This window comes from Ranitomeya imitator, chromosome 4, assembly GCF_032444005.1.
Source record: "Ranitomeya imitator isolate aRanImi1 chromosome 4, aRanImi1.pri, whole genome shotgun sequence".
NCBI lineage: Eukaryota > Metazoa > Chordata > Amphibia > Anura > Dendrobatidae > Ranitomeya > Ranitomeya imitator.
In genome coordinates, this window is record NC_091285.1 from 71,564,275 (window position 1) to 71,577,088 (window position 12,814).

The following is a 12,814-nucleotide window of genomic DNA, read 5'->3' on the forward strand; positions in this document are numbered from 1 at the left end:
AGTACCTCTCTCTTATGGCAGCCAACTGAGCAAGTTCTGATCACTGATGCTTGGGAATATACTATATATATATATATATATATATATATATATATATATATATATATATATATATATATATATATATATAATAATTATTATATTAACTCCTATAATAACTGCCATATAGAAAAATCAAAGTTGTCTGATCAGACAAGTTTTTAGCCATCTCGCAGCCCCAAAAAACGAGATAAAAAGTGATCAGATCAACTAGTGTTGTGTAGCCCACCAATATAAACTACAGCTCACCATGTACATTTAACACAAATTGAAAAAGAAAAAAAAAAACAAAAAACTTATGGCTCTTGGAAGATGTGAGAAAAAAAACAAAAGGAGCAAAAACAAAAACTGGCCATGGCAGTAATGGGTTAAACTGAAAGGGGTTCATACCCAACACATCTATCCAGGAATCTAAAATGTCTGTTTATCAGGTAGAAAAGGTTTCAGGAACTGCTCCGTTTTTTTCTGGAGTGCTCTCAGCATTTTGAAAGCCTCAGCACTTTTTATCCCCCCCCCCCCCCCCCCCAAAGTATTTTTTCCACCCGTATTTTTGGTTAATTTTTTTTTTTTTCAGTGTTTTCTTATTGCCATTTTTCTAATTTTGCTTTCCTTGTATATATTAAACTAAGAATCAATATTGCTATTTTTGTGGCAAAAACATTTCGAAAAAGGCACCCGGGCCTCTTCTGGACATATTTTTAGAATTCGATTGTATAGTGTGAGTGAGGCTGGACATGTAACTTACATCAAACGCTTCTTTTAACCCCTTCACGACCTTGAGATTTTCCGTTTTTGTTTTTTTTGCTCCCCTACCTCCCACAGCCATAACTTGGCCATCATGGCCATATGAAGGCTTGTTTTTTGCGGGATGAGTTGTACTGTGGAATGACACCGTTAACCATACCATATAGTTTACTGGAAAATAAAAAATTCAAAGTGTGGTGAAATAGCAAAAAAAAAGTGTGAATCCACAATTATTATTATTTTTTTTTTTTTTTACTAGGTTCACTAAATACTAAAACTAACCTGAAATTAAGACCCCAGGTCATTACAAATTCACATGCACCAAACTTGTATATGTTTTAATTTAAGTGGTCAAAAAAAAAAAAGCACAATTTTCCGAGACTAATAGTGTCTCCGTTTTTCGGGATCTGGGGCTGAGTGAGGGCTAATATTTTGTGGGCCGAGCCGACAGGGATTTTTTATACCATTTTGGGGTAGATATGATGTTTTGATCATTTGTCATTGGTTTTTATTGCAATGTTGCGGCGACAAAAATAGTAATTCAGAAGTTTCTATTTTTTTTTTTCTCAAAACGCCATTTACTGATCAGATTAATTATTTTTATATTTTGATAGATCGGGCGTTACAAAACACAATAACACCAAATATGTGTGTTTTTTATGGTTTTATTTTGAATGGGGCAAAAAGGGGGCGATTTTAACTTTTATATTTTTAAAAACTTTTATTTTTTTACTTGCTTCAATAGTCCCCTTATATTCACAAATATTAATATTTGTGTTAATCTGATTAGTTTCACTTCTAGTTTGGAATAGGCAAAAAGCTGCATACATCTTGTGATCAATATAGTTGGTGGACCAACTATAAAAGTTTTTTTCTCAGCTCCTGCACTTCCTTATAATATTGTGTAGAGGATCTAAAAATCTTTGTCATTTTGGCCACTGATACATAACAGTATTTTGATATTTTGTATTAATATTTTTAAGTGAAAACCTGTAGTGGCCCATAGCCAGATAAAGGGTACAATGGAAAGATGTGTATTTCCATGCTTTGGGTATTCTCCATGTTTTTTGTCTTTTTCCTTCTGTAGAGTGTTGTCTCAACTATGACCACTAGATGGTGGTATAATACCACCAATGTATTTCTTGAACCCCTACCTGTCTGAAGATTGAGCAAGTTTTTATATGATGAGGATCTTTTATGCAGTAGAAAAAAACTGCAGCAATTTTCTCTTTAATGTATTCAAGAGACTATAATGGAGAAGCAGGTAATACAGTTTTGTATAAAATGTGAAAACATGCATGTAAACACTTATTTAAAAAATCATCACTAAGAAGGGAAAAAAAACAAAAAAACAAAAAAACTTAGCACCAAACCTCATCCATTGGCTGCAGAATCGGCAGAACAATTTTTTTTAATTCACAGCATTTCAATCTGCTGTGGATTTCACCCTTTGCAATGCATAAGATCAAATCTGCAGCGGATTCACAACATTTCTGCAACTGAATCAGCCCCAGTTGGGGTGTACTGCCCGGGCAAGCATGTTTTCCTCTACAGAGCATTCACGTCTTCTGCAGCCAATTTTCAAGTGCCTGTTCAGATTGCAACTGAGCCTCGATAACCACAAATGATTGTCAATTGTCATGCTGCAATGTATTAGCAACTTTAAGGCCCTGTTCACACGTTCAGTATTTGGTCAGTATTTTACCTCCATATTTATAAGCCAAAATCAGGAGAGGGAGAAAAATACAGAAGAGGTGACGTGTTTCTGTTATACTTTTCCTCTGACCACTTTACAGTCAAGTTTCATCCAATATAGGGAAGAGACTAGTGCACTCTACAATTTTTGTCATGCATTGAATTAATTTAAAAAAAAAAAAAACAGCCCTATTGAATAACATTGATCTAAGTGCCATCATTTTTTTTCCCCACGGACAGCGCTCAGACTGAAAAGATGGTTGTGTGAACATAGACCTAGCCCATGCATTGCAGGTTTTGTTTTTTGTTTTTGCAGTGATCAAAACAGAATCTCAACATTTTGAACGATTTGACAAAACATTGCATTTATTTGCCATAATGGCAGAAAACAGACAGAATGTAGTCTAAACCATGGCGATTGGATGTGACTCGCAGCGATTGGCAGTAATTCACAAAAGCTTCCCATGACTCGGCTGCGATGTGTGTGCACACCCCAGGGTTAAGCTTAGTGATGAGCGAGTGTACTCGTTGCTCGGGTGGTCTCCGAGTATTTTTTAGTGTTCGGAGATTACGTTTTCATCGCCTCAGCTGAATGATTTACAGCTAGTAGCCAGGCTGAGTACATGTGGGGGTTGCCTGGTTGCTAGGGAATCCCCACATGCAATCAAGCTGTCTAGTAGCTGTAAATCATTCAGCTGCCGCAACAAAAACTAAATCTCCGAACACTAACAAATACTCAGAGACCACCCGAGCAACGAGTACACTCGCTCATCACTAGTTAAGTTCACACGTCGCAGATTTGGTGTGGACTTCTAGTCTGCAATATTTCTCCTCCCATGTATATTTGCCAGGCCAGAGTTTTAGGCTGCAGATTTAGGGTTCCCATTGAAATGAATGGGCATAGCTATCGGGGTGCAGAGGGTACACTGCCATCCACTGGATTCTACGGAGCCCAGAGACCCCGCTTTCTTAGGATGCTTTGTGGCCATGGGCATGCCTACAAGTTCCTCTACCTATGAGCATTTACCTGACTCAGGTTACAATGGGCGATTTCATTACGGTTTTATTACTTCAGTTGACACCGGCACAATAAATGAATGTCTTGCACTTGGCAAGTGACATCAGATCAGCTGAGGGTGATCTTCTTCAGCAGCTCATACAGTTGTGTAGCAGAGGCGGGAGTGCAGCCCAGCCATACTCACCATCCTGGAGTAATGTTTAATCAGGGCTGATGAGATCACTTCGCGGCTGCACACAGGCTGGAGGAGCCGGGCTACAAGTCTGCCAGTGTCTCTTATAAACAGGAAGCTGCCCATGGCTGAGCCTGATCCCCTCCTCTCTGTACTGACAGCCTGATCCTGGGCCTTCACACTGCACTCACAGCCCCTGCCAAGCACTGTGCTTGTGCCCACACATGTATTCAAAGCACAAGGATCAGTACGGAGGTGTGGCAGAGGCTGCAGGAAGTGCCTGCCCCCTCCTCTCTGCTCGGAAGCAGCAACCCTTCTACGACAAGCCAAAAGAATGCAGGATCTACAATACACAGCTTGTGTTTTCAATCCATCTCATGGGTAAAGACATACGACACGTTTACTGTAAGCAGTAAACCAAAAAAGGTAGCACTCTATCGTGCTAAAGCATGTCAATGTGAAATATATGAAGTATGAATAGCAATATGGCTTTTGAACATTAGAAAAAAATGAATGAGACGTTTTGCACAAAAATTTGGCCAAATAATGTCTGCCCATCAACCAACATCAAGGCGCTCCCGTAAGACTGATGGGTCCCTATCCAGTGTGAATACCTCTCCTAGGCTGATGTCTGAATTCCTGGGTGAATGTGGAGCCCTCTTTCAGCAAAGCCTGTATTTGTGGGTAGATAGGAACCTGCAGTAACTAAAATGACCACATGGTGAAGGGCAGAGTTCTCCGTCAGTAAGCTAACATAGAAATAACAATAGACTGACTGGCACATCCAAACTAGTGCGAATAGGTGCATACCAGGAGGAGCTACCTCCATATACAAAAAAAAGTTGCACGCTATCATGGGACCACCTCGACGCTGGTTGATGGGCAGACATTATTTGGCCCAATTTTGTGCAAGGCATCACATTCATTAATTTTTTTTAGAATATTCAAAAGGCGTATTACTATTCATATTTTCATATATTTCACATTGACATGCTTTAGCACGCTGAATTTGCAGAATGGGCAAAACAAAAATTGGAACAGGACCCTCAGTTTACACAGAACATTATGTTCAGTGATGAGGCAAAACATTTTTGGGTGGGCTATTTATATGGATACACAGAACTAACATGGGAATGGTGACAGTTTTCTAGTGTAGGGTGTAACAATCTCCCCTTCATCTCAAAACTCCTGCAGCGCCTAGTCTACTCCCGCCTTACCCGTTACCTCTCCACTCATTCCCTCCTAGACCCTTCACAGTCCGGTTTCCGCCCCCTACATTCGACAGAAACTGCACTCATCAAGGTGACCAATGACCTTCTGACAGCAAAACGTAATGGTGACCACTCTCTGCTCATTCTTCTCGATCTTTCTGCAGCTTTCGACACTGTTGACCACCCTCTCCTACTCGCTAGGCTCCAGTCACTAGGCATTAAGGACACTGCTCTCTCCTGGTTCTCCTCCTATCTTTCTGACCGCTCCTTCAGTGTTCTGTTCTCTGGCTCCACTTCATCTCCTCTTCCTCTCGCTGTCGGGGTACCTCAGGGCTCAGTCCTTGGCCCCCTTCTCTTCTCCCTCTACACGGCCCCAATTGGAGAGACCATCAGCAGATTTGGCTTTCAGTACCATCTTTACGCTGATGACACACAACTATACACATCATCCCCTGACCTTACTCCTGCTGTACTACAGAACGCCACTGACTGTCTGTCCGCAGTCTCTGACATCATGTCTGCTCTCTATCTGAAACTCAACCTCTCCAAAACTGAACTTCTTCTGCTCCCGCCTTCTACTAACCTCCCTAAATCTGACATTTCCCTCTCCGTGGGTGGCACCATAATAACACCCCGACAGCAGGCGCGCTGTCTGGGTGTTATGTTTGACTCTGATCTCTCCTTCACCTCCCACATACAATCTCTTGCCCGCTCGTGCCGCTTACACCTAAAGAACATCTCTAGAATCCGCCCTTTTCTCACCATGGAGACAACAAAAACCCTCACTGTCGCCCTATTCCACTCCCGTCTGGACTACTGTAACGCTCTATTAATTGGCCTCCCCCTCACGCGACTTTCCCCTCTCCAGTCTATCCTTAATGCGGCAGCCAGGGTCGTCCATCTGGCTAATCGTTACTCGGACGTGTCCGCTCTTCGCCAGTCATTACACTGGCTGCCCATTCATTATAGGATACAATTCAAAGTACTTGTTCTCACCCACAAAGCTCTCCACAGTGCGGCACCCCCTTATATCTCTTCCCTCATTTCTGTCTATCGGCCTAGCCGACCACTGCGCTCTGCAAACGACTTTCGACTAACCTCTGCACTAATCCGTACCTCCCACTCCCGACTACAAGACTTCTCCCGTGCTGCACCAATCCTCTGGAATGCTCTACCCCAAGATATTAGGACCATCCACAATTTGCATAGTTTTAGGCGCTCGCTCAAAACTCATTTGTTCAGAGCGGCCTATCACGTTCCGTAATCAAACTCATTTTATGTTTGTGTGTGTGTGTAGCCCATTCAGTATCTCCATCTACCCCCCACTCCATGAAGATGGCTGGACCATCATTGTAAATACATCATTGTAAATACACACCTGTACTTTGTATCTCCCCCACTTCATTGTAGATTGTAAGCTCTCACGAGCAGGGTCGTCTTATTTTGCTTTATTACTGTATTGTTAACATTGTTACCTATGACTGTTATGTTTGAAACTGTTAAACTGTAAAGCGCTGCGGAATATGTTGGCGCTATATAAATAAAGAATATTATTAAGATTATTATTAACACCCCAGGTAAACGGTTGTTACAGTGGCATTGCTTTCCTCACGGGGCGAGTGATGTCACGCTTGGAAGCAGGGAAAGATCCATTTAACAGGTAATCAGCACATACAGCACCATTCTGGCTTCAGGCCAGAAGGGGGAGCTCAACACCCGACTTCAGGGGAGCTGCTCTCTCTGGTCAGGAGGTGGAGTCAGTTGCTAGGCTGTTGCTAGGCAGTTAGGAAGAGTTAGTAGTTGGTGAGAGGAGAGCGATGTGTGAGGAAGGAAAGCTGGAGCCGGGCAGCTCCAGGGAAGGAAAGACAGAGCAGAGCAACTGATAAAGAGACTGAAAGGGAAAAGAGGCAAAGGCGAAGATAAGACCAGAGGAGAATAGCTGCAATTGAGCTACCTCTTGACAGAGCGCAGACACCGGTGGCCGGAAAACTGAGGTTGTGAGGGGCTCTAAGACTCACAGCAGAAACCGGCAGGACAACTGAAATACAGGACACTTGCCCGCCCTAAGGCTAGGTTCACATTGCGTTAGTGGGTGTCCGCTAACGGAATCCGTTACATGGCGCAATTGTCGCAATTAACGCTATGCAACGGATCCGTTAGCGCACCCATTGACTGCAATGTGCTAACGGATCGCTAACGCATCGCTAACGTATGCCATTTTAGGCATGCATCAGCGATGTCCCATTATTTTCGGACGGACCTCGCACGCTGCTTGCAGCGTTCAGGGTCCGTTCTTCACTAGCGCAGATCGGGCATCTGCGCTAGCGGGATTGCCAAATGCAATCCCTTTCTGGACATTGCGTTAGCGCATTCCGTTAGCGTATCCGCTAAACAGATTGCACTACCGCAATGTGAACCTAGCCTAACACCTGAAGACACAGTGGCGTATAGCGCCCGAGTCGTGATAAACTGTGAAAAGGCTTGAGTCACCTGTCCTACAGGTTAGTGTGCCACTTACCCAAAAGGACAGAAACCTTGTGAGGACCTTGTTGGACAGCTATAAGCAGCAAGGAACTACACCACAGCGCTAGAGGGAAGACTTCTAACCCCAGCTGGTAAGGGGGAAATCCCAACTTGCTTCCAAGCTGGACGGACCAACACCAGCACCTGTGATCCGGTACCCTGGACTGTGGCTGCCTGAATTGCTTCGGTAATGAGACTGCAACCTTGTGTCCTCTGTTTGTTATTACACCATCTTCATCTCCTGGGGACCTACTTCACCTGTGGGAAGTTATACCATCTAGCTGCCATAACATCACCCCAGAGGACCCCTTAAGACCAGTCTCACACATCCAGATATTTCCGGTACTGGAAGAAATGGTCCCGGAGCTATCCGTGTCCGTGTGTACATAAGCCATCCGTGTGTCCATGTTTATCGTCCGTGTGCTGTCCGTGTCTTGAAACAATGTTTCAATTTTAACCCTATGACTTTAAATAAAGCACACAGACAACACACGGACGGCATCCGTGTGCGGTACGTTTTTACACACACCCATTGACTTTAATGGGTCCGTGTGATCAGTGCGCTCCCACGAACACGTCTCCGTGTTTTGCACACGGGCACACAGTCCATGAAAACACGCTGACATCTGCAGAGACACATTGATTTTAATGTGTCTATGTGTGTCAGTGTCTCCGGTACGTGAGGAAACTGTCACCGCACGTACCGGAGCCAGTGACGTGTGAAACCGGCCTGAAGCAGCGTCGGTCCCTACTGACAGAGTACCACAAGTGGCATCACAAACTTTCCTTATTTCTACAAATCGCTTTAAAGACTATCCCTTTAACATGGGCTCCCAGGGCCACGGACCCGGTACTGAGTACTCCACGGCCCTGTCGGGCGTTCCAAGGGTGTCCTGCATTGAAATCTGCTGCAATGACCTGGGTACTACGTTCACCAGACATCAACACAATTTCTATCTGCTCCTCACGTGTTAACCTCTGCGACATGTCAATGGCTGTAAACAAAGAGAAACTTGTAAATAACTCATGAAAGAATAAAGTTACATTAAACCCAAGCACATCATTGTTTTTCTTGTGAAATTCGCAATAAGTTTGATGTGTCACATTTGATGTGTCACTCTTTCCCATTTGAAAAAATAAAGGTGGATCCAAAATGGCCGACTTCAAAATGGCCGCCATGGTCACCACCCATCTTGGAAAGTTTTCCCCCTCCCATATACTAATGTGCCAAACACAGGAAGTTGATATCACCAACCATTCCCATTTTATTTAGGTGTATCCAAATACATGGCCCACCCTGTACAGTGATATCCCAGGATGGGACAATGTAAAAAAGTTTTTAAAAAAAATGTAAAAATATGTTTTAAAATATCCCCAAATAAAGCAAAAAAAAAAACATTTTTGCAATAAATACGTTTATGTAAATAAATAATAAAAGTACACATATTTGGTACCGCAGCATCCGTAATGACATGCTCTATAACACTGTGCGACTAGTTAACCCTTTCAGTGAACACGGTTAATAAAAAAACAGGCAAAAAACAATGCTTTATCATCATACCGCCGAACAAAAAGTGTAATAAAAGGCGATCAAAAAGACAAATGTAAATAACAATGGTACTGCTGAAAACGTCATCTTATCCTGCAAAAAACAAGCCACCACACAGCTCCACAAGGTGCTGGAATCATTCTGTGCAGGTGATTAAATTATCACCTGTGCAATACAAGGAAATCCTGAAAACATGACCTGTTTGCGGCCCTTGAGGAATGCAGTTTGACACCTCTGCTATAGGACCTGTGATCCGGCAGTGTCAGTCTTTTTAGGATTGTCTAAAAGTGTCGTCGGCCACAGTTTTGTGCACTTCTGAAAAGGACACCGTGAAGAGAGGAGTCCAGAGTAACTTTGCGGCTTCATTATAGTGAATGGATCCCTCGGGGGTTTCATCTGTCACGTTACTCAGATTTAGATGGAAAACCCAATGTAAGTGCTCAGCGTATAATGCTGGATAAATGTGATCATAAATGTTATGTAAAATATTCCCAATAAAAGCTTCAACTAATCCACAAAAAAAGCAAGTCCCCACTCAGGTCAGTCATCGGTTAATGAAAATATAGAGGCTTCCACGTTACTGGTAGCACAAAGGCTCTGGAAAAGTGAAATGGCTCCTCACCCACCAAGAGAAATTCAGCAAATTCTCCGCACCTAAATCCAAATGCCCCCCTCTCCCTTCTGAGCCCCAGTGTGCCTGAACCACATTTAGCGCCCACATGTTTGGCATTCCTGTAGTGATGAGAGCCCGTCTAATTTACAGGTGCCTGTTTGCAGAAGCATGAACTGGGCATAATGTACTGGTCACTACAAAGGCAGTTTGCCATTTTCATTCAGCAACATCCACTGCTGCCTGTTTCTGGAAAATGCCCATGAAGTCAAAATCGTCATTACATCTGTTAATTCCCAAAGGGTTATAATTTCCAAAACAGGGTCACTTGAGGGGGATTCTTCTATTCTATCACTTAGGGGCTCTTTATTTGAAATCCGCAAACTATTTTAGGAAAATCTGTGTTCCAGGAGCCAAATAACGTTCCGTCCCTCCGGAGTCTCTCCGTATGGCTAAGCAGTACTGTACAGCCACATATTGGGTATTGCCATGTTCTGTAGAAATTGTGGGACAAATTTTGGTGCCATTTTTACCCACTTCCCATTATGAATATGTAAAACTTGGGGCTAACACACAATCTTGGTGGTAAAAATGTAAATTACTTTATCTTCACTACCCAATGGTATAAAAGTCTGTGACACCTGTGATATCAGTATGATCACTGCACCCCTAGATGAATTCATTGGGAGGTTTAGTTTGTAAAATGGGGTCACTTATGGAGGGAGGTTCTGCTGTGTTGGCACCTCAAGGGCTCTGCCTATGTAACATGGCACCCCCCAAACAAGTGCAGCAAAATCTGCACTATTAGGCCGATGTCCCACTTGCAACTGCAATGCGAGAAACTCAGACGAGTGTATCGCCTCAATACCCGACACTGCCGCCAACAGTTTCGGGTATTGAGGCGATGAAACTCAGGCGAGTCTATCGCATCAATACCCGACACTGCCGCCGGCACTCTAGACTGGAGTGTGCGGTTGCATGTATTTCTCTGCAGCTGAACGCTCCGGTCTGAACTGTCGGCGGCAGTGCCGGGTATTGAGGCGATAGACTCGTCTGAGTTTCTCACATTGCAGTTGCAAGTGGGACACTGGCCAAATATGGCATTTCTTTCCTTCTGAGGTTTGTACTGTGCCTTAAAAGTAGTTTTCAATGACATATGGGGTATTGATAAACTCAGGAGAAGTTGCACAACAAATTTTGGTTTCCCGTTTTCTCGTTGCCATTGTTAAAATACAAAATTTGGAGCTAATAAAGGTCTTTGCGGAAAAAATTAGATTTTTTTTATTAGGCTCTAAACTTCTGTGAAGCAACTGTGGGTTCTAGGCGCTCAATACACATCTAGATAGATTCCCTAAAGGATCTAGTTTCCAAAATGGTGTCACTTGTGAGGGGTTTCCATTGTTTAGACACATCAAGAGCTCTCCAAACGCGACATGGCGTCTGTTAATTATGCCAGCAAATTTTACATTCAAAAAGTGAAATGGCGCTCCTTCCCTTCTGAGCCCTGCATTGTGGCCAAATAGTAGATTTCCCCAACCTATGGGGTATCGGCATGCTCAGGAGAAATTGCACAACAAAGTTTATGGTCCATTTTCTCCTGTTACCCTTGTGAAAGTTAAAAGAAAAAAAAAAATTGGTCTAAAGAAAACTTTTTGTGAAAGAAAAGAAAATGTTTCTTTTTTTCCTTTCACATTCCAAAAATTCCTGTGAAGCACCTGAAAGGTTAATAAACTTCTTGAATGTGGTTTTGAGCACCTTGAGGGGTGCAGTATTTAGAATGGTGTCACTTTTGGGTATTTTATGGTCCCTAAAAAAATAATTTTGCAAATGTTGTAAAAATGAGAAATCGCTGGTCAACTTTATAGGTTTTTAACAAAAAAAAGTTTCCAAAATTGTGCTTTTCTAAAGTAGACATGTGAGAAATGTTATTTATTAATTATTTTGTGCAATATGACAGGGCATAAAAATTAAAAGTTTGATAATTGCGAAATTTTCAACATTTTTGCCAAATTTCCATTTTTTTTTCCACAAATAAACGTAAATTATATCAAACAAATTTTACCACTATTATGAAATATAGTATGTCACGAAAAAACAATCTCAGAACCAGTGGGATTCATTGAAGCCTTCCAGAGTTATGACCTCAATGTGACAGTGGTCAAAATTGTAAAAATTGGCCTAGTCAGGAAGGTGAAAACAGGCTGAAAGGGTTAAACGATGGATTTCTCTAAAATTCGCAAAACTGATTTCTATAAGAAAAAAAGGATGTTATCAGCATCAAAGGGAACCAGTCACTATGAAAATGTTGTCTAATCTGCAAACAGCATTTTATAGAGCATGTCATCTGAGATTGACTTACAGTTGTCAGAAAAGATTCAGCATAACCTGAGTTTTCATCATTTATACCTCTGCACTTTGATTTTTGCTCCAGTGGGCGGTCCTATCAGTGACTGACAGCTATCTCTGCATGTATCCTTATATAAAGGAAGCTGTCAGTCACTGATAGGACCGCCCACTGGAGCAAAAATCCCATAAAAAAAAAAAACAGAAATGTATATGATGAAAACTCAGGCTACACTGAATCTTTTCTTAAAAAAAACTATATATCAATATATTCCGCTCCCACTGCATTATAATATAGTAACAAAAATAGAAAAGTTGTATATCGGCTCACCAGCTGTTGAATAATACCTTGAATTGAGGTGCGGTGCACGGAGGCTTCAGACCGACTTCTGGGTGTAGATATAGCAGCAAAATGGAAAAATCCAGCATCCACAAGAAACGAAGTGAGGGTATTAAAATGTTATTTTATTAGCAACATAGTTTAAAAAAAAAAGGAAAAATTAAATATCAAAACATGCAAAGAATAAAAGGACACGGGTCTGTGCATTTCGAGCATAACCGCTCTTGGGCTATGTGCACACGTAAGAAATGTGGTGCAGAATTTTCTGAACTAAATCTGCATCTGCAGATTTGATGCAGTTTCTGTGCAGTTTCTGTGCAGTTTCTGTGCAGTTTCTGTGCAGTTTCTGTGCAGATTCTATGCAGATTCTATGCAGTTTCTGTGCAGTACAATGTAAATCAATGTGAAAAGAAAAAAGCTGTGCACATGGTGCAGAAAAATCTGCTGCAGAAACGCTGCAGAACTGCACAAAAGAAGCGACGTGCACCTCTTTGAAATCTGCAGCGTTTCTGCGCAGATTTTTCTGCACCATGTGCACAGCTTTTTTCTTTTCACATTGATTTACATTGT

The 12,814-nt window shown here is 42.2% G+C and overlaps 1 protein-coding gene across 1 annotated transcript in view; it reads right to left on the reverse strand.

Annotated features, from left to right (window-relative positions):
- Positions 1–3,920, reverse strand: part of PCBD2 (pterin-4 alpha-carbinolamine dehydratase 2) — a 209,773-nt gene extending 205,853 nt beyond the window's left edge. Inside the window, exon 1 of the mRNA XM_069763810.1 lies at positions 3,681–3,920. Coding sequence (XP_069619911.1) covers positions 3,681–3,794 — 114 coding nt within the window. The 5' untranslated portion in view covers positions 3,795–3,920. The remainder of the gene's footprint in view (positions 1–3,680) is intronic.
- Positions 3,921–12,814: the final 8,894 nt, after the last annotated feature.